The sequence below is a fragment of the Ursus arctos genome, unplaced genomic scaffold, assembly GCF_023065955.2.
Source record: "Ursus arctos isolate Adak ecotype North America unplaced genomic scaffold, UrsArc2.0 scaffold_28, whole genome shotgun sequence".
In the NCBI taxonomy this organism is placed as follows: Eukaryota; Metazoa; Chordata; class Mammalia; order Carnivora; family Ursidae; genus Ursus; species Ursus arctos.
This window is the reverse complement of record NW_026622963.1, coordinates 10,416,685-10,440,822: the sequence shown is the minus strand read 5'-3', so window position 1 is coordinate 10,440,822 and position 24,138 is coordinate 10,416,685. Positions and strand designations below refer to the sequence as shown.

Genomic DNA, 24,138 nt, shown 5'->3' with positions numbered 1-24,138 from the left:
GCCCTTTTCCCATTTTCCATTTGGACTTTTTTTGAAACCATCGAGATTTAGTTTTTTAATATATTCTAGATATAGGTTCTTGGTTAGATGGGTGGTTTGCGGATATTTTCTTCTAGTCTGTAGCTCATCTTTTCATCCTCTTAACATGGTCCCTGGTGAAGCACAGTTGATGAAATTCTTTAATCAGGTTTCCCTTGTATGGATCATACTTTTGACGTCAAATCTAAGAACACCTAACCCTAGATTCCAAAGATTTTCTCCCTTTTTTCATTTTTTTTTTTAAAGATTTTATTTATTTATTTGACAGAGATAGAGACAGCCAGCGAGAGAGGGAACACAGCATGGGGAGTGGGAGAGGAAGAAGCAGGCTCACAGCGGAGGAGCCTGATGTGGGGCTCGATCCCGGAATGCCAGGATCACGCCCTGAGCTGAAGGCAGACGCTTAACGACTGCGCCACCCAGGCGCCCCTTTCTCCCTTTTTTCTAAACATTTTGTAGTGTTATGTTTCACATTTATTTAAGTCTGTGATCCATTTGAATTAACTTTTGTATAAGGTGTACGGTTTAGGTTGGTGTTGATTTTGTGTCTGTGTGTGTGCGTGTGCACTTGCGCCACCTGTGGATATCTGATTGCTCCAGCACCGTTTGCTGAAAAATCCTTCCTCTATTGAATTGTTCTTAGGATTTTGTAAAATATGAGCTGGAGTTATTTGTGTGGGAAGAGGAAATTTTTTAAAATATGGAAAAGTACAGAGTATAACATGATAAACAACTATGTTCTTGTCACCAGAATTAATACTGACAATTTTTAATATTTTGTCATATTTTCTCCATCTTTTTTTGTTATATAAAAGAAAGTATTCATTGTAGATCCCTTCTTTTTTTTTTTTTTTTAAAGATTTTATGTATTTATTTGACAGAGATAGAGACAGCCAGCGAGAGAGGGAACACAGCAGGGGAGTGAGAGAGGAAGAAGGCAGGGTCCCAGCAGAGGAGCCTGATGTGGGGCTCGATCCCATAACGCCGGGATCACGCCCTGAGCCGAAGGCAGACGCTTAACCGCTGTGCCACCCAGGCGCCCCCATTGTAGATCCCTTCTAATCCTCACCCTCAGTTCTCCCCATTCCCTGGAAGCAGCAACTAGTATGAATATGGTATATTTCCTTCTAGACTATTTTGCTTATTCTATTACATATTTGTTGGTAACTATGAACAATAGAATATTATTTTATATTAGAGTAATATTTATATTTTAGTAATTTTTTTTTACTTCTTGATCAAATATATATACAATTTTTTTTCCAAAAACAAAATAGTACCAAAGAATAGGAATGGTAAAATTAATGGCAATCCCCTGCCTTACCGTTTGTTCCTCTAGGTATCTATTTTCAATTCTTATAGCTGTTTCTTCTGGTATTTCTTCTATGATTCTAAATAAAATGCTTATAATGCTCTTCATTGATTTTTTTATGGTGGGTAAGCATTTGGTTTTTACACCCTGTCTCCAGTTCACTTTTGACCGTTTTTCAATATAATTATATCATATTTTTAATTAAATCAATAGTCGCTGTTTACATTATTATGACTATGTACATTTTTCTACCGCAGAACTGAATGGGCTTCTGTGAAATAAAATATATTAAATTTTATCAATTCAATTTTTTGTTTCTTCTGGCATTGCTTACCTAATTTTTAAAAATTTTTTTAAAGATTTTATTTATTTTTTAATTTTTAAAGATTTTATTTATTTATTTTACAGAGAGCACACACAAGCAGGGGGATGAGCAGAGGGAGAGGGAGACGCAGACTTCTCGCTGAGCAGGGAGCCCGACATGGGGATCTATCCCAGGACCCTGGGATCATGACCTGAGCTGAAGGCAGATGCTCAATCGACTGAGCCACCCAGGCACCCCAGATTTTATTTATTTAGAGAAAGAGAGAGGGAGCACAGAGGGAGAGGGTGAAGCAGACTCCCCACTGAGTAGGGAGCCTGATGTGAGGTTTGATCCCAGGACCCTGAGATCATGGCCTGAGCTAAAGGTAGACGCTTAACTGACTGAGCCACTCAGGTGCCCCAGTTACCTAACCTTTTCATTTGTTTTTAGTGTTCCATGTTCCTGTCCTTATTTTTTCCCTATTCTTTTTTTTTTTTTTTAAGATTTTATTTATTTATTCGACAGAGATAGAGACAACCAGCTAGAGAGGGAACACAAGCAGGGCGAGTGGGAGAGGAAGAAGCAGGCTCATAGCGGAGGAGCCTGATGTGGGGCTCGATCGCACAACGCAGGGATCACGCCCCCTGAGCTGAAGGCAGACGCTTAACCGCTGTACCACCCAGGCGCCCCTATTTTTTCCCTATTCTTAATCAAATTTATTTTACACTATTATTAGTATTTTCCAAGTGGTCAAATAGATAATGAATTGATTGTTTTTTTTTTTTCCCCCTGGAGACCTCACTTCCAGAACTTTTTGGGTTTTTTGCTCCAGTCTAACCTGAGGTTGTGATTTCCACACCCACTTTCCTTTATTGACTCGTTTCCTAGAATTCTAGGTTGGAAATAATTGTACCACAGAATTTTTAAAACAATCTCTAACTAGTAGCAATGCAACTAAACAGTCTGATATTATTCTCATTCCTTCTCAAGTCGTTTTGGACATTTTTAGATAATCTTTGTCTTTCCATTTAAAAAATTCACACTGGGGGCGCCTGGGTGGCACAGCGGTTAAGCATCTGCCTTCGGCTCAGGGCGTGATCCCGGCGTTCTGGGATCGAGCCCCGCATCAGGCTCCTCCGCTATGAGCCTGCCTTCTTCCTCTCCCACTCCCCCGCTTGTGTTCCCTCTCTCGCTGGCTGTCTCTATCTCTGTTGAATAAATAAATAAAATCTTTAAAAAATAAATAAATAAAATAAATAAATAAAAAATTCACACTGGCCTTGCTTGGTGTGGGTCCTTTTTTTTTCATTCATTTTGTTGGGTGCTTGATAGGTTCTTTCACTCTGAAGGCTTTTGTTCTTTAGTTCTAGGACTTTTTTGTTGTTGTTGTTGTTTTTGTTTTTGTTGTTTTTTGTGGGGTTTTTTTGTTTTGTTTTACATTAGCTGTTTTTCATTCTCTCTTTCCTTGTATTATATCAGTTCTCTCTTCCTGGACTATTTCTGTCAGTCTGGTTGGATCTCCTAGATCAGAGATTGATAGACTTTCTCTTGAAGGGCAAAATAGTGAATATTTTAGGCTTGTGAGCCTTTACAGTCTTTATTGCAAGTGTAATCAACTCTGCCATTATAGTGTGAAAGAAGTCATAGTACTAAACTGACAGTCTTGGTTGTGTTCCAGTAAAGTCTTACAAACACAGATTGGCCAGGCCATAGTTGCTGACTCCTGCTCTAGAATGATTATCTTATTTTAATTTTTTTCTCCTATTTTTCATCACTTGGACTTTTTGTTTTATTCTGGAAAATTTCTTCAACTTTCTTTTTCATCTCTTCTATTCCAGTTTTTACTTTGGCTATCATATTTTCCAAGAGCTTTTCTTCTCTGTTCCTTTCTCATGGCATCCTATTCTTGTTTCATAGTACAGTACCTTTTTTTCTCCAAGGCTATTAATTATAGCCTTTTAGAACTTATTTTTTCTTACCGACACTCTTTTTGCTTTTTCCCTGCCATGTGTTTGATTGGTCTCTTTTTTTGCTTTGGAGCTTTCTGTAATTATCTGAAGGTCTTTGGCTGTTAATTTACACTTGGGGGGGGTCCTTAAAAGCTGCTTGGAGGGGCGCCTGGGTAGCGCAGTCGTTAGGCGGCTGCGTTCGGCTCAGGGCGTGATCCCGGCATTCCGGGATCGAGTCCCACATTGGGCTCCTCCGCTGGGAGCCTGCTTCTTCCTCTCCCACTCCCCCTGCTTGTGTTCCCTCTCTCGCTGGCTGTCTATCTTTGTCAAATAAATAAATAATGTTAAAAAAAAAAAAAAAAGCTGCTTGGAAATGCTGTGTGTGATCTTCAAATTTAAATGATCAGCTAGCTTGGTGGTGGTGTACTCCAAGTGTCAGAATTCTTTCATAGGGCTATTCACTTTCTCCAGAGAGGAATCCTCCACTCTCTTGCTTGGGAGGGTCCAAGCTTAAAGTAAGTACAGGACAGGAGAGGACAGGGAGAAGAGGGCAGGAAACTCTCACTGTCTTTCATTCAGATTTTCATTTATTCCTCTGTTTTTAGCCCTGTGCCTCACCTTGCTTTCTAGGGAGTGGGAAGGTGAGGATGAGTCATTGTGTCTCTCTGAAGATACCTCTGTGGGTCCTGGTTTTCTGCATTTGGCCAAGGCAGCCAAAATTCCTCCATCTGTTTTCTCTCTGCCAAAATGTATTTCACTCTTTGTCTGCTGATGTCTCTGCCATCACTTTTGGGGTTTGGACTGATTAGTGCCTTTATTGTCATTTTACTGAGGCTACTAGATGGAGTGGAGTCACACATATGTTGTCAACCTACCATGTTAAACTGGAACTTAGGTTTCTTAGCAGCCAGATTTTTTCTGGTGTTAATACCCTTATTTCCCTCTCATTTTCTCTTTTGAATGGAAATATCTTTATTTCCACAGGAGTACATACATATTAAAAATGTTAAATGATATGGAATATGGATAGACTAGACCATTGCTCCATGTCTCCAACACCAACAGTAATGGACACCCACCTTTGCACCACTGGACTTTGTATCACATACATGCTGCTTCCACCTTTTCTTTGTCTTCGTTTTAGTTTGTCTGTTTCATTTCTTCAGGTCTCCAGGGAACCTAGAGAAGAATCGCTATGGGGACGTACCCTGCCTGGACCAAACTAGAGTGAAGTTGACCAAACGAAGTGGCCACACTCAGGTACACAGATAAATGCTATCTTTTCAGGAGCACTGAGGGAAATTTTCTAAAGTGAACCTTACTAATACCATAGTAGAAAGAACATGGACTCTGAGCCAGAGAGATCAGATTGGAGTTTTAACTTTGCTATATACGAGTTAGTCTGTTACCATAAGCAAGTCCCTTATATACGCCCATCTCACAGCACTAAGTGGAAATTAAATGGAAAAATTTATGTAAATGCTGATAGTGCAAGGTCTGGTGTATCAGAGGTGCTTAATAAATATCAGTTATTTCTCCTTTTACTCCTTAGTTGTAAAATTATAGTCTTATTGTCCACCATATTAGTGAATGTATATGTAGCAATACAAGGCAACTCTAATTATAAGTGACCTATGATTTTAACATCTAGAAGATGTGAAAATAATTTTAGACAATTAGTGTACACATAAATATCTAGGGATAGAGTTGAAATGGTCAAATGATTATATTATGCAATATCTGATCTGTTCATATTAAAAATCACACGTATATGTACTAGTGTAGATATTTAGTGAAACTTCACATGCACCTTTAACATCAGTGTCTTTGCCCTCATTTGAGCCACTTCCTGAGTCAATCTAATGGTTTTCCAGAGCATACAATTTTTACTTCTTTTTAAGTGTATGGTATTGTCACTGAAAAGTTTATCCTAAACCAGAAAAATATATTAGCATAACATTAACACAGTTTATTCTTTCCATTCATCCTGTATCTTATGCATTTTCTGTAGCATAATCATTCATTTATTCTTTTTTAAAGCCCTCTTTATAGCAACATCCAACACTTAGAATTTTGAGGTCAGCAACTAAGTATGTGTTACATTTTTTCTTTTTCCTTCGGATATACCAATTCTGTCTGGTGCCCTCCATATGCATCAAAAAAACAGCATTGATTGAGGCTGTTGTTCAAAGTAAAGGAATTTAAATAGTGCCCCTTTAACGTGACACACAGTATAGGGACTTGTTACATCCCCTTCCTTTTTTCTGGGGGATAATTTTGGGAAAATTGTTGCCTTGTATTTGGGTAAATATGATATGTGGATCGGGAGCCCAGGATCATGGTTTTAATCTCTTTTGACCCTACCGTTTCAAGTATATAAACTGAATTCAATCCCTTCTTGGCCTTTTGGCTAAGATCATGTGTAAACTGAATTCATAGCCCTGTCCAGGACCCTTATAAAGGGTTTTCCTGCAGGAACATTAGCTCAGAGTCTGGCTGACTTAGGGCAAGTTCGTCACTCTTACTGAGATCATCAAGTATTTGCTCTGAAGGAGTGGAGTGTAATGCTTGAGATGGGACTCTGGAGTCAGATAGCTGTATTTATCTGTCCTCTTGACTGCTGTGTCTCCAGTACCTAGAACAGTACATATCAGACCTTCAGTAAATTGTTTGTGAAGGAATGAGTAAATCCCAGTGTATCAGCAGACTATTCTAGTCATCCTATAATTAACCTAAAGATCATGACTTGAATTAAACTCCTTTCGTTACTGCAAACATTGGCAGAAGCTTTATTTCCCCAGTAAATGGTGGATTCAGGTTTATTAGTGAATTGTTCACCAGATTTGCTTGTGGAATTATAAAGCTATTAGTCACAGTTTCTATTGAACATGGCCCATAACATAGTGTACTTGATTTGATTCTCTCTGCTATTTCACTTTGCCCCCAAATCTATACTTTATCTCTGAGGTAATTTTCAGTTTTAATTTCTGATGATTCTTCTGAAATTGCTGATTCTCAGTGCTCTCAGAGACAAGGATACTGAAAGCTGGTATGCTTAGTTATAAAAAGAAAGTAAGTCTCCATTAAAGAAGTGATATTTCTTTTCAAAGCATGAAGGTAGTTCCAAGAGTAACAGCTTATACGTTACTTACGGAATAGTGTCGACTGGCATGTACCAGGTAAATCCTTTGTATTTTTCTGTGCCTTCTTGCCTGGTATCACACTTGAATGTGCCAGGCTGAGCAGGGGTTAGCTTTGGCTGACTGCAGTGGGCGCTGGATTGAGCAGCCTGGTTGGGAGTGAATGAGGCTTTTAGCTTGCTGGGTCTGCTGCAGATGGTCCCTTAGCTCAGTGAAGATGTCTCAGTCAGAGTAGAACACTAGCTGTAGAACACTAGTAGAACTCCTGCCGTGCAAGGAGAAAGCAGGAAACTCTTTTTTTTTTTCTTTTAAAGATTTTATTCATTTATTTGTTAGAGAGAGAGAGGGCGCAAGCAGGGGGAGCAGCCGGCAGAGGGAGAAGCAGGCTCTTTGCTGAGCAAGGAGCCGGATGCAGAACTTGATCCCAGAACCCTGGGACCATGATGTGATCCAAAGGTGGATGCTTAACTGACAGAGCTGCCCAGGCGTCCCGAAAGCAGGAAACTCTTGACTAAATAATTAGTGGTAGGGGGTCGCCTGGGTGGCAAAGTGGTTAAGCGGCTGCCTTTGGCTCAGGGCGTGGTCCCGGCGTTCTGGGATCGAGCCCCACATCAGGCTCCTCTGTTGGGAGCCTGCTTCTTCCTCTCCCACTCCCCCTGCTTGTGTTCCCTCTCTCGCTGGCTGTCTCTATCTCTGTCAAATAAATAAATAAATAAAATCTTTAAAAATAATAATAATAATTAGTGGTAGGATAAGTTTGTAGACTGACTGACTAACACACACATGTCCAAATAACATCGGTTTAACCATGAGATGGAGAAGTCTTCTGACGGTGACTGTGGATACTGACGGTTCGGACTGTCCTCCAAGTGATGGAACCCAATGGAGAAAAGGTGACAGATTTAGGGAGTCACTCTGACCTCTCTAGAGTGGAGTGGCGTATGAGTTTTCTCTAGTTTGACATTGAAGCTTTTTGTCTTTTTCCTCCTATATCCCTCCACACCCTCTGCTATTCATAGTACCTGCTAGATACTCTCAACTAGTTATACTATGACTTGACACTAGCTGCATCTGTGTTTCTCTTTATCAGCTTGGATTTTCAGAAACGATGTTGGCAGAGATCTTGTGAGAAGGTATAATAAAAATAATAAAAATTAAAATCCTATTTAATTTCCCTGATAGCTAATGATGTTGAGATAAGACCGAGGACACTAGGAGATGAGAGAAGGCCCCCAGAAGGGAACGAGTTAAGAGCTGTTCTCTCTGAATTTGTCTGGCTGTTGCTTTGTGTTAATTTAGGTAGTAAAGGAACCTGGGTGTTTGGCCCATACTGTTGATGGTGCTAGATATGAGGTATAGCTTTCTTCCTTCTCCAGTCACATTTTGCCTTTTGTGTGTGACAGCATGGACAGGATGTTCCTGCTCAGGGTGCTTGGCTTGCCTCCCTTTTGGTTTTGAACCAGTGCTGCAAATCTTAATGGACTCCTTTTTTGGTAAATAACAGCTTTATTAAGATGTAATTCACATACCATACAATTTACCCATTTAAAGTATATAGGGGTGCCTGGGTGGCTTAGTTGATCGAGCATCTGACTCTTTTTTTTTTTTTTTTTTTTAAAGATTTTATTTATTTATTAGACAGAGATAGAGACAGCCAGCGAGAGAGGGAACACAAGCAGGGGGAGTGGGAGAGGAAGAAGCAGGCTCATAGCGGAGGAGCCTGACGTGGGGCTCGATCCCAGGACGCCGGGATCACGCCCTGAGCCGAAGGCAGACGCTTAACCGCTGTGCCACCCAGGCGCCCCAAGCATCTGACTCTTGATTTTGGCTCAGGTCATGATCTCAGGGTCCTTGGACTGAGCCCTGTATCTGGTTTGCACTCAGCCGGGGGAGGGGGGACTTCTGCTTGAGATTCTTGCTCTCCTTCTCCCTCTGCCTCTCCTCCCATTCACATGTACACACGTTCTCTCACTCTCTAACAAATAAATAAAATTTTTAAAAACTAAAGTGTATAATTCAGTGGTTTGGTTTTTGTCCCTTTTTTTTTAAAGATCTGTTTATTTATTTAGAGAGCACAGGCGCTTGCGAGTGGGGGGAGGGGCAGAAGGAGAGAATCTCCCACAGACTCCCTCCTGAGCATGGTGCCCAAAGTGGGGCTCATCTCTCTCTCGACCTATGAGATCATGACCTGAGCTGAAAGCAAGAGTTGGACACTTAACTGACTGAGCCACCCAGGTGCCCCTAATTCAGTGTTTTTTAATATATTCACAGAGTTGTGCAACCACCACCACGATCAACTTTAGAACATTTTTATCACCTGAAAAAGAACCCCTTGGCAGTCACACCCCATTTTCTCCCAGTCGGTATACTTTCTCTCTCTATGGATTTGCCTATTTTGGACCTTTCATATAAATGGAATCACACAATATGGAGTCTTTGTGTCTGGCTTCTTTCACTTAGCATGTTTTCAGGGTTCATCCATGTTGTAGCATGTGTCAGTACTTCACTCCATTTTATTGCTAAATAATATTCTGTTGTATGGATATGCCAGTCTTATTTATCCATTCATCAGGTGAATACTATTTGAGTTTACATTTATGGCAATTATGAATAATGGTGTTATGAATATTTGTGTGTAAGTTTTTCTGTGGACATATGTTTTCATTTTCCTCAGGAGTGGAATTGCTGGGTCATATGGTAACTCTGTGTTTAACCTTTTGAAGAATTGTCATACTGTTTTCCAACACGACTACTCCATTTTATATTCCCACTAGGGGTATACGAGGGTTCCAGGTTTTTCACATCTTTATTATCCATCTTGTCCCTGTAGCCATCCTAACTGGTATAAAGTGGTATCTCATCATGGTTTTGACTTTTCACATTTTTTTTTAAGTAGGCTTCATGCCCAGAGCAGAGCTCAACATGGGGCTCGAACTCACAACAGTGAGAGTAAGACCTGAGCCGAGAGCAAGAGTCAGGGCACGACCCAGCCGCCCCCTCATTATGGTTTTAATTTGCATTTCCCTGATGGCTGGTGATGTTGAGCGTGTTTCATGTGCTTATTGGCCATTTGTATATCTTCTTTGGAGAAATGGCTATTCTGATCCTTTGCCCCTTTTATTTTTAGTTATTATTATTATTTTTTAAGTAGGCTCCATGCCCAGCATGGAGCTCAACGCAGGGCTTGAGATCATGACCCTGAGATCATGACCTAAGCTGAGATCAAGAATCAGATGCTTAACAAACTGAGCCACCCAGGCACCTCCCTTTGCCCATTTTAAAATTGGGTTGTCTTTTTATTGTTGAGTTGTGAGAGTTCTTTATATATTCTAGATATAAGTCCCTTATCAAATATGTTTGTTCTGTAGGTGGTTTTATTTTCTTGATGGTGTCCTTTGAAACACAAAAGTTTTTAATTTTAATGTAGTTCAATGAACCTGTTTTTTTCTTTTACTGCTTGTATGTTTGGTGTCCTATCTAAGAAGGCTTTACCTAACCCAAGGTCACAAAGATTGAATCCTACATTTTCTTCTAAGAGTTTTATAATTTTAGCTCTTAACATTAGGTCTGTGATCTGTTTTGAGTCAGTTTTTGTGTTTAGTGTGAGGAACAGCCTAGCCCGATTTTTTTTTCCTGCATGTGGATATATCCACTTGTTCCAGTAACATTTGTAGAAGCAAAGTTTTGAATTGATCCTTTTGCTCCTCACTGTCTGCCTGAAAGTAAGAGAATATCTACACCTTGGGTTTTATTTACCTAATACATAATTTTCCCAGCCAAATCGTGTATTCCACACAGCTGCAATGATATTTCCTTTTTATCATTAGACAGATTACATCAATGCCAGCTTCATGGACGGCTACAAGCAGAAGAACGCTTACATTGGTACACAAGGTAAGCTAGGGTATTCCTCACAAGTTGGTTTTATGTCATCTACCGGTGATAACCTGCACCAGATGATTGCATAGTTTTTGAAGGATATGGTAACTTGAGGTGATGTTGTGGCCACTAGATCCTGGCCTTTCATAAAGATTGGGGGTTATTGAGGAAAGCAGAGGAGAGTTATAGAGTTTCTGTACCAGATATGCCTGGAAACTCGCTGCCTAGAGATAAACTGGAGATTTGAACATATAACACTACTACAAGTTTTTGGACTATGCATTGCCAACCCGGGGGAATGGGACATCGGAACTCACTGGCCAGTGAGATGCTCTCTATGTCCAGTAGGAGGCCAGGAATGGCAGTGGGACTTCTCAGAGACTGAGTCCAGTCTGTGAAAGGGTGTTGCTGTCCTGAGAGACTTTGCTGGTTCCTCTACCATCAGAGAGCAGTCTTCTGATATGTATAGTCTATACTAGGTCTGACTGTGAAGATTTCACGTAGAGTTTCTACAGATGCTCCTGTGGGCCCCAGTACTCCTCCTGACCTGGCCTTGGCCATCTCAAGGAGAATACCGAGTTGCCTTCAAAGAGGGTAGGGAGAGATCACAGCACAGGAGGACATAAGAGGCTACCCTATGGGCTTTAGGCCCTTTGACCATTGCAGAACATGGCCAGCAAAAGATCCAGCAAATACCTCTTTAGCAAGTGATCAAACTTAGTATCACCAATAATAGACAGCTATCATGCCTCTGGTTGTGATATAGTGAGAACTATATAACGTAACCTTTATTGTTTGTTGCCAGTTTTTAAGTCTGAATCTAATCATGAAAAGTAAACCAGACAAATCCAGATGGTGGAACATACTACCAGAAAACTGGCTTAGACTCTTCAAAGTTAATGCCATGAAAAACAAAAGCATGGAACTGTTCTAGATTAAAGGAGACTAAAGAGACATGATAACCAAAGGCACATGCCCATGATTGCAACTTCAGTTTAGAAAAGAAAACTGTTAAGGACAAACTTGGGATAATTGGAGACTGTAGATTAGGTAATATTATTGTATCAGTGTTTAATTGCTTCAGTGTGATAATGGTATTGTTCTATAGGAGAAAGTCCTTGTTCTTCTAAATATGTGCCCAAGTATTTAGGAATAAAATGTCATAATTTCTGGAACTAACTTTTAAATAGTTACAAAATAAAAAGCATGTGTATGTATATATAGAGAAATAAATGTTGTAATGATAGCTAAAAATGATAGCTTTCAAGCTAAAGAATTTATGATTACATTGTAGTATTCTTCCAACTTGTCACTAGTTTTAAATTTTTCAAAATAAAAGTTGAGGGAGAAAAAAATGGATTCTTGATATATTGTGAATTGGTCTAATGGTCACAGGTTTATATTTTCCCTCTAGGAGGGACCACTCCCTCCAAAAGGAGTCCTTTCAAAACCCCAAGAAGAAATGAGAATTATCAGGAAAAAATTTTGGCATATACAATATGACGAGATCTGCCTGAGAGTAGGGGCTTTGTTGAGGGAGGATGGCGTTGGCAGATTGGGTTTATGGAGGGTAAGGATTGGCTCGAGGGTACCCCAGAATGCTTTCTTCTCCAGGTTTAGAAGGCAAAGCTACTACTCAGAGTTGCAGGAATTGGATTCTTCTTATTTAAAAAAATAATTTATTTACTTATTTATTTATTAGAGAGAGAGAGAGAGCACAAGCAGGGGTAGAGGTGGAGGCGGAGGGAGAAACAGACTCCCTGCTGAGCAGGGAGCCCGATGCAGGACTTGATCGCAGGACCCTGGGATCATGACCTGAGCTGAAGGCAGACGCTTAACCGACTGAGCCACCCGGGCTCCCACAGGAATTGAATTCTTTAGGGTGGCTTTGAAGGCCCTGTCCAGAAGAAACTCCCCTAAGAGTATGAAAGAGATATTTTGAGTCAAGCACAGATCACCTTTAGATAGCATCAGTACTGTGTTAGGACTGGAAGATGGGATCCTGTGATGTGGAGAAGGCTGATTTGATTTGCCTGGCTAACTTTCTTGGCTATATTCAGTATTTTGATTCTTACTAATAATACTATTTCTACTAATAACATCTGTTATCTACTGAGAGTATCTATTATATATCAGGTATATAATCTTCATCTGATTATTACAGAGACTCTGCAAGGAAGGTTTATTGACCCATGAACAAACTGAAGCCCAAAGAGTTTAGGCGATGTTGGATCACACAGGTAGTAAGTGGCAGAGCCGGGATTTGAAAGTATGTCTGTTTGACTCAAAAGTCCTCACAAGCCAAGTCAGAGGATTGTTTCGCCCATGTCCGCATAAACCACTGATTTGAGTTCTTCAGAAAAGTTCACTGTTAAAGAATAATCTGGGAAGTGCAGCTTTCCCTTCTAAATCTCTCTTATGCCTTGGAAGAAGTTATGACCCCTCTTTGCCAAGACTGAGTCAGAGTGGTATCTGGGTTGTCAGGTGCTCTGTGGCAACACCATTTTTGCCAGTGATTTGAATGTGGCAAATGAAGCAGTGAGTGCTGCTGTGGTGCAGGATAGTAGGATGTGGACTTAGGCCAGGGTCAGACACGGGGAAAGGGGGTTCTTACTGTCTTCTTCATATGCATACTATGGTAATGTAAGGGCATTGTAGAAAATTTAGAAGATGGAGGTGAAATTCACTCACAGCCCTGAGACCCAGAGATAATGTTAACATTCTGTAGCATCTCCTTCCAAACCGTTTTCTGTGCAAATAGATACAGACATATAAAATACCTAACAGAATGGATTCTTTCTATATGTTACCCCTTTGTTCATTTGATGGTATCTTGTGAATACCTTTCCAGAGCAAAAATAACAGATCTTACAACATCACCTTTATGGACTACTTAAATCGGGGATCTGCCATAATTTAACAGCCCTCTCATGGTAGACATTTAGCTTGCTTCCAAGACCTCACATGCTTTTGGCAGTGTCCACTTCTGCCAAGAGGGAATTCTAGTATCATAAAACATTAATGCTGCTAAAAGGCTTTAGCAAAAATGGTCATAAAACCAGCAGACTTCCAGGACAAAATCAACCCTTGATACTGCCCTTCTTCCCTGAAAGCAGAGGAGGAAAAAGGACTGGGAAAGTACGAGGAATTATCCCGAGTTGTTACTTCCTTGATTAAAAGGGAGTTGGTGGCCCATAAGTATCTTCACAGTTTCCCCTGAGTGCCCAGCCCTGTGAACATTCTCAGCTCTAAAAGGAACACTTGACAACGTGGCTCTTACTCTCAGCACCATGTTTGCTGAGACATGATTCATTCTCACGAAGTAGACTGACCGATTTAAGACCGCATACATTAAATGGTTAAGCTGTTTTGATCCAGCTATGCCACCAAGAGCTGTCTATATTGTGATGAAGCAAGTTTTTATTTTTTAATTAATTTTTTTTAAGAGAAACAGAGAAAGTGTGAGCAGGGGAGGGACAGAAGGAGAGGGAGAGAGAGACTCTTACTCAGGCTCCACACTAAGTGTGGACAGGGCTTAGTCTCACAACCCTGAGATCATGACCTAAGCCAAAATCAAGAGTCAATGCTTAACCGACTGAGCCACCCAGGCGCCCTGTGATGAAGCAAGTTCTTAGAAAGATTCAGCTGGCAGGGGTATCCAGAATAGACTGGAAAAGGAGGGGTCTTATTCAGAAAAATAAACCAAAATGGTATTACAGTAACTCAGACAAAAGATGATGTGGTCCTTATGGCAGTGAAATTGGGTTGGGAGGGCAGGATAAAAACCAAAAACAATCCAAAGGCAAAAAATCTCTAGGACTTGGTGACTGCTTCTGGAAGATAAAGGAAATGGATAAGTCAGAGTTGACTCCCAACTTTTTAAGACTGAGTGATTTAAGAATGCCAATACTTTTTAAAAGAGAGATGGGCAAGTAGAGAGAGAAGGCTAATTTTGAAGGAAGTGATTGAATCAAAAGCGTGTTGGGTCTGAGGAGACCCATGATGGGACATGGAAGGGGAGTGGTTCAGTAGGCTACTGATGATTATAAGGCTTTAGGGAGACGAAAACAGAGGCATGTACACAGTTGACACTGTCTGTCTGGATGTGCCAGCTCAAGCCCTGATGGTAAGGCTCTTGAGAAGGTACATAACAGTATTTCTCAAACTGTAACTTATCTCCATCTCCACCTGGGGTCTTGTTAAAATGCAGAGTGCACATTTCTCCTACAGTGCTGGTGCTGGTGGTTCAGGGACCACCCTGAATAGCAGGGATGCATCGAGAAGAGCAGGGAGCCAGCATCTGTGCTTTGGAGTTATTAGTTGGGGACAAAATCAGAAATTCCTAAGAAGGAAAGAAGGGCTTCCCTGGGTAATGTCCTTGTCTTATCCTTCCATTCCAGGCCCTTTGGAGAATACCTATCGTGATTTCTGGCTCATGGTATGGGAGCAAAAAGTCCTGGTGATTGTCATGACCACCCGGTGAGTTCTTCCCCTTTCTTTGCTCTGCACTCTGCCCCCAGCCTGTCCCCAAGCATGGGGGATTCAAGAGGGGAGTTTAGCTCGAACAATGAGGATTAGGAAAGCCACGGCAAAGAGTTTGAGATGTTTCAGCTTTTTCTTAGTTGACCCAGAATTAACATAGCCAGGGTATGGTGGAGATTGATAGGTCTAACTTGTCACAGTTTTAATCTAACTTGTCAAAGTTTTAATCCTTGGCTCTGGTGACCCTGTGCCAGTACAGTCTCTTCCGAGGTCCCAAACGAAGTATTGGGAAACGTGGGGCAGTTCACTCTTAATCTGCTCCCTACTTCCAAAGGGCAGCTGTCTTCCTGGCTTCTGAATTACCAGATCCTCTTTACTCTCCCCTTCCTGCTACTTTTGATAGTTTTTCTGCTCATGCATATTTCCACTTATAAGAGAACTGCAAAAAGAGAGATGAAACAGAGGTCAGGCAGGAAGCTCTTGATGGAAGGAATCCTTTTGAAATCTTGGTCTACATATCTGCCAAAACTTGAGAAATTACAAATTCATTAGTATCATCATTATCATTATGATAATTAGAACCTATTTTGGATGAGGAGAAAAACGTTAATGTTCGCTCAGTTCCCTTACTCATGGCACAGTCACAATCACCTTTGCTCCGGAGAGGTGGCAGTGGAAGAAGTACCACCTTGGAGCACTTTGGAGGCACTAAAGGGCAGTGAGGTAGATTTTAGGCCTTTACATAAACCTCCTGCCGGCGTCCCAGGAGCTGTGCCTTTCCCCCTCCTCTCAGCTAAGGGCTCTTACTGGGGGAGGGAATGAACACTGGCTGAGATACGGGGCAGAGAGTTCAGTCTGGCCCGCCATATTTTGTCTGCTGTCTTTTTTTGTCCACCCAGTATTTATCCTGGATATGTGAGGAGTAGCAGGAGGGATCAGGAAAGGTGCCAAATGGTGTAACAGGCACCCAATAAATGTCTGCTAAATGAGTACATGCAGAAACTTCAGCTGATGCTACATCTGTTTAGAACGAAGGTTTCCCACCTTTTCTGCCAAGAATCAAAGGTATCAGTTAGAAGCAATGCAAGAGATGACATTGCTGCTAGGAGTACAGCAGATCATAGCTTACTGCTGTGGAGAGGAAGGATGGAAGGCTTACCTTGCTGTATGTTGTCTTCAGCTTTGAGGAGGGCGGCAGGAGAAAGTGTGGCCAGTACTGGCCATTAGAAAGAGACTCTCGGATCAGATTTGGCTTCCTCACGGTGACCAATCTAGGCGTGGAGAACATGAACCATTATAAGAAAACAACACTAGAAATTCACAACACAGAGGTAAATCCCAGTTTCTATTTTCTCACTTTTTTTAAGCTGGGGGAGAACTGTAAAGAAAATCTCCAAAGGGAAAGGCAAGAATCCAGGCAGCTTATAAGTTACTTTCATTTTTCTGGAAACAGGATCAGGATATTCAGCTCAGAGCCAATATAGCCATATTGTCTCAACGCGACAGTGGCATTACTTAGGAATAAAACTTATAAGAAATCTGGGTCCTACATAGAGAATTCTGTCCTCTCCAGACATTTAACCTTTCCTTTGGGTTTGTAGAGAAGCTACTGTGGAAAAAGTTGAGGGTGGTAGGCAGGAACCTTGGTGAGGATACCAGGGGATTGAGAATCTAAAAAAGCCAAATGTAGTCAGGGGCAAGCAGAAACAACCTTGTTAACTTTTGCTTCTTTTCTCATCCAAGGAGCGGCAGAAACGCCAGGTGACCCACTTTCAGTTTCTGAGCTGGCCAGATTACGGTGTCCCTTCCTCAGCAGCTTCTCTCATCGACTTCTTGAGAGTGGTCAGGAACCAGCAGAGGCTGGCTGTCAGCAGCATGGGCGTGCACTCCAAAGGGCAGTGCCCGGAGCCACCCATTGTCGTCCACTGCAGTGCAGGCATTGGCAGGACAGGTACTGCACCTAATGATGCGGCAGCTCTCGGAGCATCCAGAGGCGATGACGATGGGGGGGAAATAACAAAGCTCTTAGTTGCCAGTTTGCGAGAATTTGATCTGTTGGTAGTGAATTCCCATGAAAAATTCCTCTTTAATGTCCTTTTGGTATCCCTTGTGCTAGCTGTGCTGGCCAAAATATACCCTTCAGAGGCCAGGGCCCCTAGGGATTGATGCTTTATACAATCCCATCAGCATGATTATCTTCGGACCCTGTCACTGTCACCTGCGTCTTCCGGAGAGCTCTACTGGGCTGTTGCTTCCTTCTCATCCCCCTCTCTAAGGAGATCCCCACCCTGTGCTGTGCTCTCATTCTGGAGCTAGTAAGCAGCTTTTACCTTAAGGGATGTGCATTGCAGGGACTGCTGGTATTTCTAGTTCAGAGTTCCCTTTGGGGGAAAGTCAAGAAGAATAGGTTTCTGTTAGGTCTCTGTGGAAGAGTTGTGGAGTCTCTGAAAATTAGGGCCCAGCTGTGGGAATGCTGTCATTCTGTCTTGTCTAAGATTGAAGCAGGCAGTTCTTCTATGTCACCTTCCCACCTTCTCTTCCTGTTACCTCCAGTACTGTCCTGAGAGACAAGAGGCCTTCTCATTTCTCTGGACTCCCAACACTCCAAAGTGACCTCCTCCTTGAATCCTTTCAGGCCTAAGACCACCTGGCCACCTACCGTGAGGCACCTTGCCTTTGAATTCATTCATCTAACCTGCCTGGGTCATTTGGTAGAGGGAGGGACAGAGGAGAGATAGACCAGGTATGACCACTTCTTTCCTTCCTTCAGGTACCTTCTGCTCACTGGACATCTGCCTGGCACAGCTGGAGGAGCTTGGCACCCTTAATGTGTTCCAGACGGTGTCCCGCATGAGGACCCAGAGGGCCTTCAGCATCCAGACCCCTGAGCAGTACTATTTTTGCTACAAGGCAATCCTGGAGTTTGCAGAGAGGGAGGGCATGGTGCCTTCCAGTCACAACCTCCTGGCCATGGAGGGTCAGTAACTGTCCCACGATCCTCCTACGTGCTGGCCAGCCTTCCTTAAACTACCCTGGACACCGCTGAGCCTATAGGTTGCCATCAGTTACGCTGAAGCAATGGACCAACCTCTCTCTCGTGTCTCCTGATGCACTCGTGCACGCAAGGCAGCCTTTCCCTTTGGCTAGATAGATGTGGTGAGATTGCCACTAGAAAGGGCCAGCAGCAATGTGTTCTTAATTCCTAGCACCTGCTATCGAACTGTGCCTTATTAAAACCAAATTGTGGCTATCGGTTTTTCCAGGGGCCCCGAGGTAAGTGGGGGAGGAAACTCCCTCCCCCCTTTCCCAATGCCATTCTCCTTCTCAAGGTCTCTTTCTCATTCCTTCCCTTTGCTAGGATTTGATGGGGAGGTTTGGTGAGCATCCACCTTCCTTCCCAGAGAGCTTGACCAAGTTACATACTCTAGAGAACATCCCGAGTGCCAAGCACGTTTATACCTAGGGCGTGTATTCCAGTCTTTTCTGTCATTCTGTGTGTGTGTGTGTATGTGTGCGCACACGTGCGTGCTCGCGTGCACGCGCACTTACGTGTATGGGTCCATATGTACGTGTGTATATAATATATATTGTATGTGATAATATGGTCGTATCCTATAAATACATATACACAGAGATACTCCTTTGTAGACTTTCCTGGGGCTCCGTGTTGCAGTTCAGGACTCTTTGCTTCCTGGACCCTACTGTTTATCCTGGACTATCTGGGGCTGGGGATCATATCTTTTGTTGTCAGAGCGCAGAGTGGTGGAAGAGAACACACACACATCCACTCTTCATGCTCCTGCCACACAGGCCCTCATTCTTACATAATGATTTATCTCTTTCCAGGATACTGGAGCCGAGAATTCTGATTTGTGGTGACACTGGTTTAACTCAGCATGAATTGCCCTTATCTAATGATTTTATTCTGTTTACTTTTCCAATTTGGGGAATAGACCTCCACTGTGATTCCAGACCCCTCTTTCCTCTGCCTGTCCCTTGGGGCTTGGGGTCTGGTAGTAAAGATGTGCAGTCAGAGCCAAGAGCAATTGGTACGAAGTCTTAGAAGGAAAGAGAGGGAGCCCAGGTGTGAGAGAGAGAGGAAACTACTATGAGAATCCCTCCTTGGGATAATGAACTGGGGCCCCTTTTTCTTTTGCTAGAAAGTTCCTTTCCTTATGCAGCTTGGCCCTGTCCACTCAAATGCCCATCTCTTCCTGCCTAGCAGCCTGCCAAACCTTGGAGCTCAGGCTAGGCGGGCTCTGTGTCAATACAAAGCTTAACCCCTGGCTGGGTGAGGCAGTTGCCTGCAATCACTGTTTGCCCCCTATTCACCCATCCTGCCCCTGTCTGCTCCCAGCCTCCCCAGCCTGATGTGCCAGGGATGGAATCAAGAGTGCCCAGCACTCTACATTCCCAAGAAAATCCCAGGAACCCCTAAACCTTCTCCCATTCCAGATGAGGTTGGCAGCTGATCAGACCTCAATAATTTTATACTGTAATAAGCTCTTTGAATGTATATATTCTTATTTTTACAATCTTTTCATTTTGTATTTAACATCAATGGACTGAGTCAGATTCAGAAAATAATTGTAAATGTTCATATTCAATATCTTATAGTGATACAGTTTTGTATTTACGTATAAATATACCGACATGATCAAACCCTTTTAGCTTCATCAATTTAGTAGCAGTCTGGGCTGGGAAGGTGAGAAGGGGGTCCAAGAGCTGGTCTGGGAGGGATGGGGAAGCAGGGAGGGACCCAAGGCCTGGGTATCTGAGACTTTCAGTTCTCAGAGCCATCTGCTTTATCCATAGGCCATAGCCCTAGCTCTGGGCAGGCAAAGGGAACCACCAGTTGAGTGCTTGCTGAGTGCCAGTCTCTGTGCTTGGTGCTTTCCCCCCATTACCTCATTCAAACCTAACAATAATCCAGTGAGCTTAGTATGCTCATTCCCTTCTATTTCTGTATAGATGAGGGGGGTAAGGTCCAGAAGATCACAGCGATTTGCTCTGGAACTGAAGCTCAGGTTGGTTTGCTCACAAAGCCATTGGCCTCTTCACTGTGCTGCTCTCTTTCAAAGATCAAGATAGTGTTTTGTCCTTGGAAACCAGAGGGAAATTTGTTTAGCTCCCCTTTCAGAGTATGAACAGTTCCTAAATTCCAGGTAGTTGATCCTGAGCCCATGCTGCATATATGGTGACAGAGTCGGTGACTGATGCTCCCAGGTAGACCCTCCTGGAGTAGGGTCCTGAGGTTTGCAGGGTACCAAAGGGATCATTCTCCCAGGAAACACCATATGTAGGGGTACACTGGTCTTTGTGGGAGGATCTTGAGTCATTCATTTGCATCTCTCTCTTAGAATGGAACCAGAAGCTTTGTCCATGTAGCACCATGCCCCTGCCATGTAGCTACTCCCTGTTGACCAGTGACAGCCTGCCCAGTTTGGGCAGTTCTGGCCTGGAGAGTGTGCAAATACTGAGGGTTTGTGTTTTTTTTGTTTTTTTTGTTTTTTTTTTAATAAAGTGATAGCTAACATCTACTGGGTCCTTAATTCTGTTCCACAAAACTGTTCAAAGTGCTTTCTAGATATTATTCACCCCCTCAAAACAATCTTTTGAGGTAGGTATTGATAAAAACAAAACAAAACAAAAAAACTGAAGCACAGGAAAATTTAATTAGCCAATCAAGAACCCAGATCATCTGACTTGAAAGGACCTGTTGTTAACACTTCTACTAGACTCCCTCTAAGGATGCATCTCCTGATCTGCCCACAGATTTTTCAAGTTTCTTCCTTGAATCAAGAAACCAGCCCTTTCCCTGGATGAGTCTGTGTTCTGTTGGGGGCAAGCAAGCATAAGGGGTGAACAGGGATACTTGAAATCTGGGAAAGCAGAGGGGTCTGGTAAAATGTGGAGGGAATAGAATTAATGATAAGAGATCTGGAGGAGGCAGCCCTGAACTGTCTTGTTTGAAGAGGCTGTAACCAAAGTGTCCTGCAAATTCGGAAGTTATACATGAGTTGCACATCTGAGGATTGGCGAGGTTATTACTTGCAAGATATCCATAACAGTGCAGATCCCTGGGTCCTGCCTGGTAGGTGGTTAAGTGAGTGACAGGATGAGCCAGGCCAGAAGCACTGTCGTAGGTCTGTGTCCCTGACTCTGAGGAAGGGTAGCAAATTGATTCCTAAATCTGAGAGCAAGGGATCAGTGGCTTTCCCCTGTTGCCGTAGTTTACATGTAGCTTTTACCATTGTGAAGAGAGTGATTTCCCAAAATGTGAGCCTACCTGTGCTAGGTGTTCACAGAGGGAAAGAAAGGGGAAGACAGAGAAGGAGCCTGGATCTGTTCAGGAAGTCAAGGCTCTCACACAGAAGGTTGGTGAACGAAGCAAGAGAATCCACTATCAAATGTTGGACTATATAGTTGAGAACATAAGATAAAGTGTTCAGGGGGGAGAGAGCATTGTGGGCCTGCTCAGTCTTCTTCCCATTTGATTGCTATTTTTTCACCTAACTTATTGCTTCTAGCATTGGTCCCTTCATCCTGCCTGTCCCTATCAGCTAGCATGGGACTCCAGAGGTGAAGTGTGCCCTGACACCCTCAGCTTAGGAGGGCTATCATTGTCAATCTCCATGTCACCACATGCAGGTAAATGACAGATTGGGACCAAATCTTGGGAGACTGGACTATGTAGCATTGTAGCTTGAGGGAGATGAGACTGCTCTTAAAAGCTTCCCATCTGTAGGGACAAGCAGATATGCATACGGAAACTCACAAATCAGAGACCTGGGGGGAAGTGGGCCAGGAAGAAAGCCTTCGTAGGGTGACTGAGCTCTTTGGTAGTTTTGAGGTCTCACCACTCAAGCCAGCTCCTAGCTACATTTTGTAAAAGAAGGGTCTACATGAGATGATACTACCACAGGCCTTCCAACTCTTAAGGGGCTAGTTCTTCAATGAACAGTGCGAATTCCTGTAGAGGAACCATCAGGCCCTTCTCTGGTTGAGTCAGCTCCCACTCCCAATCTCTAGTTTTAAGTTGTTTTCAAAGTCTCTTCTTTGAAGCTGCTGCCACTTCCCTATATTGTCTTAGGTCCCTTCCCACGTGGCCCCCAACTTGGAAAGCAGTTCCCCTGTTATCCCCAGGCCAAGGCCTAGGCCTTTAAGGCTTCTGTGCTGCTCCATGTGGAACTGACAGAGTGAGTCAGAGTCAAGGAATGAATGAACCAAAGTCCCAGAGTTCCCCACTGAGGTTCTTAGATTTGTCTCAGACCTTGGTCACTACCCACAGACCACCGTTCTCAGGAGCTAAAGCTCCCTCTAGGAAGGAAACAGATTTTCTTTTGGGAGGTGTCTGCCCTATAGTTACCATCACAACAGTTGTGAATATCAGGTGTTGTGGATTGCTACTTTTAACTGACCACAGAGAAGACTGGTTCTTCACTACAAAAAGAAGGGTAGCACTCTCAGAAATCTGTTGAAATGTTTAATCTCCCTCCACCACTTACCATCACTTTTATAAAAAATCTACGCTAAATCTGGCATGCTGCAGTCTTTTATTTTTTCTCTCTCTCTCTTTGAGTATAGGAGACACATGATGTTACATTAGTTTCAGGTGTACAACAATGATTCCATTTCTCTGTAAATTATGCTGGCATACTGCAGTCTTAAATACCCATATTTTTTCTGGCTGAGGCCAAGGTGGACATAGCTAGCTACACCAGAATCCTAGCTAGGAGTGTTGGATGGAGACTGGGAGCAGTGACCCCTTTTCAGCAGTTCAGGGTAATATGTTCCTGATGGTTGTTAGGACTCGGAGATGAAAGTAGGAAAGCAAGACAGTGAGATGTAGATAGAAGGTAGTCAAAAAGGGCACAGTGCCCCTCCCCACTCCAGACTCACTTCCTTCCACCCTCCCCCCACATCAGAACCTGGCTACTTCTCTAAGCTAATGTAGCTGTCTAAAGCCTCAAAACTGGCCAGATGCTCAACTGAGCCTACGTCAGCCATTTCATCCTGTGGGGTCTCCTTTGCTCCCTTGATCTTGAATGAATACCTTATTCTACGGCCAGCATCCAGTGGATGTATGGAGTCTGACCTTCAGGACAGATAATAGTCTGGAGATGTCAACTGGGGACTTAGTTCAGATAAAAGCGGGAGGTCCTGGAAGTGGCTGAGAACAGAAGGAGGAGGGCAAGAAGAGAGGAGAGACATTTGGAGTTACGAACATTAAGGAGAGGATAAAAAGCCTATGAAAGATTCTGATTAACAGACTGAAGTAACAGAGGACATGGTCAGGCTGTATTCTTCTAGCCTGGTCAGTGGAAAGGAGCCGTTCGGATGAATGAACAGGATTCAGAAATGCAGGTTCACTGGAGGTCTCAGAGCACGGGCTGACGGAGAAGTAGTGTGAATGGGAGGTGAAAGAGTAGAGACTGCAGTCTTTGGGCTATCTTCAAGCACAGCAAGGCCCACATTTGGACAAAGTAACCTGCTGCTTTAAAAACCAAAAAAGTTACCAAACAACTGACATACAAAAGAAAACATTTTGAAAATGTAAAGCCAGGTAAACTGGGGAAATATTGTTATACTTACTTTTTATTAATGCTTAGTGAACGGAAGACATTTCATGGTAGTGAGTAGCGATCTTAAAACCCACAAAAAAATTTCAAGCCTCCAAACCACCCAGAAATTAGGACGATGGAATATGTACAACCTAAGCCAGTTGGTTGCCAGAGAAATGGTCTCTTCACACAGTGGGATTGTTGGGTCTTTTAGGCCAGTCCTAGGCTCTTCTCTCAGACTCAACACCAGGGACTTTGCATGTGAAAGGCCGGTGGGGGGGGGGGGGGAATGGTGAGGAGATAAAGGAGAAAAAAAGTCTGTGAAGTCCTGACTAAAGGGTAGGCATATCTTTTTTTTTTTTTTTTTTTTTTAAGTAATCGCTCTGCCCAATGTAGGGCTCGAACTCACAACCCCAGATCAAGAGTCACATGCTCCACAGACTAAGCTAGCTTAGCGCCTCGGGCATAC

At 42.9% G+C, this 24,138-nt stretch overlaps 1 protein-coding gene across 1 annotated transcript in view; it reads left to right on the top strand.

Moving 5' to 3' along the window:
* Positions 1–20,641, top strand: part of PTPN9 (protein tyrosine phosphatase non-receptor type 9) — a 77,916-nt gene extending 57,275 nt beyond the window's left edge. Inside the window, exons 8-13 of the mRNA XM_026478564.4 lie at positions 4,771–4,864; positions 10,572–10,638; positions 15,024–15,102; positions 16,286–16,436; positions 16,849–17,056; positions 17,876–20,641. Coding sequence (XP_026334349.1) covers positions 4,771–4,864; positions 10,572–10,638; positions 15,024–15,102; positions 16,286–16,436; positions 16,849–17,056; positions 17,876–18,090 — 814 coding nt within the window. The 3' untranslated portion in view covers positions 18,091–20,641. The remainder of the gene's footprint in view (positions 1–4,770; positions 4,865–10,571; positions 10,639–15,023; positions 15,103–16,285; positions 16,437–16,848; positions 17,057–17,875) is intronic.
* The last annotated feature ends 3,497 nt before the right edge of the window (positions 20,642–24,138 follow it).